This window comes from Molothrus ater, chromosome 2 (genome assembly GCF_012460135.2).
Source record: "Molothrus ater isolate BHLD 08-10-18 breed brown headed cowbird chromosome 2, BPBGC_Mater_1.1, whole genome shotgun sequence".
NCBI lineage: Eukaryota > Metazoa > Chordata > Aves > Passeriformes > Icteridae > Molothrus > Molothrus ater.
Window position 1 is genome coordinate 73,972,023 of NC_050479.2, and position 5,786 is coordinate 73,977,808.

Below are 5,786 nucleotides of genomic sequence, written 5' to 3' on the forward strand. Positions count from 1 at the left end.
ATTTGAAAACTCCTTTTCACTTTCACTCAGTATTAACCCATAGCATAAAACTACTGACAAATAATCATCACTACCATTAATGTTTCCAAGACTTAGCATCAAAATTCAGACTTGGCACAATAATTTAAACAACCACATGCAGCAATAAAAAAAACAAATTAAGCTTTTCATTGTACCTCTTCCCTGAGTTTTTGCACCCTTTGGATGATGAATATGAACTTGGAGACGAAATAACTCAATTATTGATTCTTTCAGGGAATCCTTTGGCCTGTATTGAGTCCATATGTAAAGCACCGTAGGCAAAATTTCTTCCCCTACTTTGCAAATCTGTATGCGACAGTTGTCAGCAAACTTGTTGCAGAAGATATTCATTGCTCCAACAATATGATCCAGGCCTGCAGTATTCTTCTCCTGCCTGTAACACAAACCTAACACTCAAACTTCCAAGAGAAATAACCTTATTTATTTTCGTAAGTATTGTTTAAATGCAAATTCTAGCAAGTAACAACATTCAGAACAGTATTTGCTGAATAAATGCAAAAGTCATTAGTATTTTAGAGAAGTTCCTTAATTGACATTCAAAGACAGAAGAAAATATATTTGAAGAAGTATTACCTGTTATTACTCAAGTCTAATTCCAAGTACTTAATATAAGTTATTTTCTAGCATACAAAAGGAGCACTTGCAACGTACCTTGCAGATTGCATTGCTTTTGAAAAGAAGACAAGCATGTCAGAACTCAACCCATCAGTTTGTAAGCAGTACCCTCTTGTAAGTGTGTGAATTATCCTAGCCACTAAGACTCTATTAATGCTTCCAGAAGGTTTGAGGTATAAATGGCCATACCGGGTCAGCAACTCTGCAAATGTATTTAAAAAAAACATGCAGATAAGTATAAACATATATAATACAGAGGATTACATTAAAAAATATTGACACAAAATATTGCATTAAAGATACAGAGACCACCACTCTGTGGTCAACAGCTGGAATCCATGTTCTTACTTTCAACAGCAACAGATCCCTGATTTTATAAATAAAAAAGCTGACTTCTCTGATGTACCCCAAGAGTTATAATCAAGCATTAAGGTGGAACCACTAGAAAAGGTTATAGTAACCTTTACAAAGATTATATATCCCTTCTTTAATAAAAGCAACTTGTTCCACTTACTGGATTAAAGTCTGACTTCCTCTAGATTTATGGCCTTCAGCCCTGCCTCACCTCAGTAACTAAATTCCACTGCGCTCCTTATGATCTAATGTCAACATTTCTTCTGCCACACTTCCCGGTTTTGCCCATCCACAGACTCAGCTAAATTCCATGTTCCTAAAGAAACCACCACACAGGAACCCACTGGCTCTCCATGCCTGTGCTCCCTCCCAGTGACCTGTGCAGACCATGCATACATGACCCGACTGTACAGAAGTGCTTATGTTTCAGCAAGAATAGGCAAACAGTACACAGAAAGAAAAAAAAAATCAATTCCTAAACTTTGTTGCTTTGTTTACTTCAAGTGTAAGCTCTTAGAGGCTGACACTGCTTTACTCCATATTTTGTGCACTACCTCACACAACAGGACATCAAACAAATTAAAACGCATCTAAAACATGCTTCTACAAAAGAAAACACATTTCCAAGTAACTCAAAAATGTTACCTGACCATTGCTGCTGGGATATCTCACACCAGTATTTCCTTACTGACAGAATATCCTTAAGGAGTATACTACTGCAGTCAGAACCATAAGCAGCACAACTTATTGGATCTCTTATAATTTCCACGACATAAATCAGAAGTTCCTGACATTTCAGTCTGGGTCGTCCTATATGAATAAACAACATGAGATTATTTAATTAACCCAAATTCTACCAAATAAATCTGTAATTAATTGTTTGTAAATGTTACCTAATTAAAAAAACAAAACAACAAAACCCCCAAACTTCCTCCTAGTTCTATGAGGAAGTATTTTCTTAAACTGTTTCTAAAATATAAATTACCAGTGGGAGGATATATCTTATAGACACACTGAATAATTAGAAAAAGGCACTGTGAACATCAAAAAGGACAGATAAGGAGCACAAGTGACAGATTCACATTAAGATATTTAAATAACAAACATCTGGAAGCAAATATGATGAACCCTACATTGGTAACTTCAAAATTAAAATTCAAAGTTGAAAGCAAAGTACCAAACCAAATCGGTATCTCTATATGATAATGCGTATTACTGACGTTTATTAGCACATCTGATGAAGTATTTGACCAAGCTTCCAAATTCTTGTATTTTTTTCTGTCTTGTAGTTTGGGTTGAAGCAGATGCATTTGGTTTTGTCAGCTGCAGGTTTTTAAGTTCTTTCTGGAAATATTTCTGCAAGACACTTCAAAAATAAAAGAGAGATTAACCAAGGATCTGCTCATTTATGACTGAAGTAAAATAAGAAAATGTAGGTTTAGGCTAGAATGCCAGTTCCTGTTCTTCTCACAATTCTAATTATCAAAGACTAAACCCAACTGAAATACACTACAGTCTAAGCATGACTGGAAAACAGTCTATAAAAGAAGATGCAAGTTTTAAAGATAACGTATAAACAACTTGGAGTAGGAACCAAACTTTCCTTTAAACTTTGCATGGTGCTAAACATACAATTAGGAAAAAAAACCTTGCTAAGTATTTTTATTTATGCTGCAACATTATAAAACAGAATAATAAGAAGTACTTATCATTGCTTTTATTGGGAAAGCCTTCACGTCCTATTTCCTTATAATTTGAAGTTAATATATGGATTATATTTTAGATCTACCAATAAATTAAACTTTTCACTGTATTTGTCACGGTAATTGCTACAGATTTTATGGCCTTCTATTTGAATTCAGTTTAGAGGCTCTATTTTTGTATTCCTCCGGTGTATTCCTAATATATTACTGTCTCTAAAGCAACATACAAAATTTATCAAGTACTTTTTACGAAACTTTTGGTATACCTGTGAAACAAAAACTATTCAAATGCTGTAAAATTAAAAAAAGCATCATGGAAAGCAGGAACCCATTGAATGAAAAGCAGTAATTCACATGAACTTCCACCATGAAATTTAACACTGGCTGAAGCTGCCGTAAGAACTTATCACACTCATGCTTAGTCCAATCTTAAAGTACATTTTAAGCAGATTGTACCAAAGATCAGCCTCTACAAACATGCCACAGTCCTTCTACTGTATCTTGAGGAATTCAGCACCACAAGAAACTTTAACAAAGCTACCTGTAATCCACCTAAGAGTATAGACTGAAAATCAGAAGTGAAGAATAATTTTCCAAAGAAGAAAGTAACTATTATTTTTGCAAGTAAAAGAACCTACCCAATTATTGAGTTTCCTAGCAGTTTTCTGTAAGGGATAAGTGTGGCACTTTTGGCCATTTTAAACTTACTTCCTTTGGAGACTAAGGTAAGTAATTACTTGTTTATAAGCTGACAAGAAGTCTAACTCAATATACAGAAAGATAAGCATTAAAATAGGCCAAACAAAGAAAAGAATGATATCCCATTCAAGAAAATTGTGACCATTCACAAACAAAACCAAGGAACTACCTAAATACAGCATCCCAATTGAGTTGCTTTCCTTGTTTGGAATCAGAATTCCGGTCCAGCTGGAGAACTGTTTCAGGATCACGGAGAAGTCGCTTGAAATTTTCAATTTCTTTCTGAAAATGTATTACAAGAAGAACAATTGCTTATGATTCCCTTCATTGTTATTTGAGGTACACTGCCCAAAAGAAAACTTGTTACCCTTCGCTCCACAGCTTTCTCATTTTCAAGGCGACGACAACAAACCAGCAGATCATTTAATGCAAGACTCATGGCTCAGCTTGAAGAAGAGTCATTTATATCTGCACACAGAAGAAAAATGGGTTAAACAGTAATTATTGACCACACAGCCAAGTAAAAAAAGTATACTGAAAGTCCAGTATCAAACAGAACCACAATGTTCAATGTTTCATGGAAAAGCTCATTTGTGGCTAGGTCAGTCTTATTGGTTGCAAAACTCAATCAGTTTCATGGCAAGAATGCAATCTGTTCCCACAGACAACTGGTCACAGAATAACCACAGAGAACCCGTTCACATAACTCTGACTTCCTTTCTTTGAGTGCTGAGTAGAGCTGGGCACACAATTGGGAGGACAATCATAGTGAGAATGACAGAGCTAAATACATTCTGGCAAGTGGCACTAACTTTCAGTAGCTCTTTTAATGTGATACTGCCAGGAGAAGGCAGCACTTGGAAAATGCTTTCTCACATTGTACATTTTCATAGGTATGCACCATCTATTGACAAATCCCCAGGGACTCAACATGTCAATGGATTATTAAGTATCAGTCATATGAAAAAACAACTTTTTCCTTCTGTGATCACTTAAAATTACACCTCTTCTTTGACAGAGGTTGGAATTAGCTAGACCTTGCAGTACATAAAATTACGATGCTGCAGATCACAGCCATGACACTCTATTTAACTGCCATGCTTATACTTTTACACCCTTAAAGAAGACCCAAGAGAAACCCTGACTGGAAAAGACAGATCACACAAGCTGGAAGTAACTCCAAACACATGCTGCTGCTGTAATGCGGAAGGGAGAGCAGGCGTTCATGATGCACAGCACTGCATCTTGAGTGCTTACATGAGAATATAAAAATAGCTATTTAATTAAGTAAAACTTTAAATATCTACTGTCTTAGACTGCATTTATTTCCTTTATTTCCTATTTCATTATTTCCTATTTCCTCGGCTTCAATCAAGATCAGGCTGGGGCTAAGTACAATCAGAGATTTGGTGACTGATAGATCTATGTGTATGAAAAATAACACATTTTAAGTGTGAAGGCTGCCTGTACTGTACAACTGCATTTATTTAAATTAAGTGCTCCTTTACTAACTTCAAGAACCATGGAATATCCTGAGTTGGAAGGGACACACAAGGACCCCCAAAGTCCAATTCCTGGCCCTGTACAGGACACGAGAATCACACCATATGCCTGAAAGTGTTTCCAAACAGCTCTTGCAAGTTGGCGCTGTGAGCTCTTCCCTGGGAGCCTGCGCCAATGCTCAACCACTCTCTGTCCCTCTGCTGGTTGGGCAATGGAACAAAAAAATAACCCAACCCAGCAGAGCTGATGCTTTTGCTGGAAACGAAACAGAAAGAAACTTTTTGAACACCAGTGGCTTCTGATGCGCTTGGTCGAAAACTGTGGCAACAGGAGTAGGGCCTGGGCATTCAAGAAGGCAGCCCTCTCGACCTATTGGTATTTCAACAGCCATAACAAAAGCAGCGAAAAATTCCCACTGAATCCACTACTTCTCTTCCTGGCTACAGTTTTCCAACTACCACATGGCGGCCACCTTCAGGCGCTACATGGCTGACTCAGGGGAGGCAGGCGCACCGAATACCGTGAAAGGCGGAGAGAGGAGCTGGCTGAGGCGCTGCCAGGTGCCCCGGCACAGACAGACCCGCAGCGCCGAGCAGCAGCTCCGGTCCCCGGCAACCCCGGGCCGCCGCCCCCCGCGCCGGGCCCGCGAGCCGCCCCTCAGCACCCGCAGCCGGGGCCGCGGCCGCCCCGCCCGGGCCCGGCCCCTCACCTCGGCCGGGGCGCACGCAGCCCCGCTCCCAGCGGCGCGGCGCGGAGCGGAGCGCGGCTCACGTGTGGAAGCAGCGGCTGCGGGCGGACCTGGAAGCGGATGAGCGGCCGCGGCGGGTTCCGGCGGAAGGGGCCGGGCGCGGCGCTGGCTGGCGGAGTTTC

At 39.6% G+C, this 5,786-nt stretch overlaps 1 protein-coding gene across 1 annotated transcript in view; it reads right to left on the minus strand.

Annotated features, from left to right (window-relative positions):
• Nucleotides 1-3,870, minus strand: part of ATM (ATM serine/threonine kinase) — a 55,271-nt gene extending 51,401 nt beyond the window's left edge. Inside the window, 6 exon segments of the mRNA XM_036384770.2 lie at nucleotides 177-415; nucleotides 694-859; nucleotides 1,657-1,821; nucleotides 2,232-2,377; nucleotides 3,583-3,695; nucleotides 3,781-3,870. Of these exon segments, the coding sequence (XP_036240663.1) occupies nucleotides 177-415; nucleotides 694-859; nucleotides 1,657-1,821; nucleotides 2,232-2,377; nucleotides 3,583-3,695; nucleotides 3,781-3,852 (901 nt within the window). The 5' untranslated portion in view covers nucleotides 3,853-3,870.
• Between the last annotated feature and the right edge of the window lie 1,916 nt (nucleotides 3,871-5,786).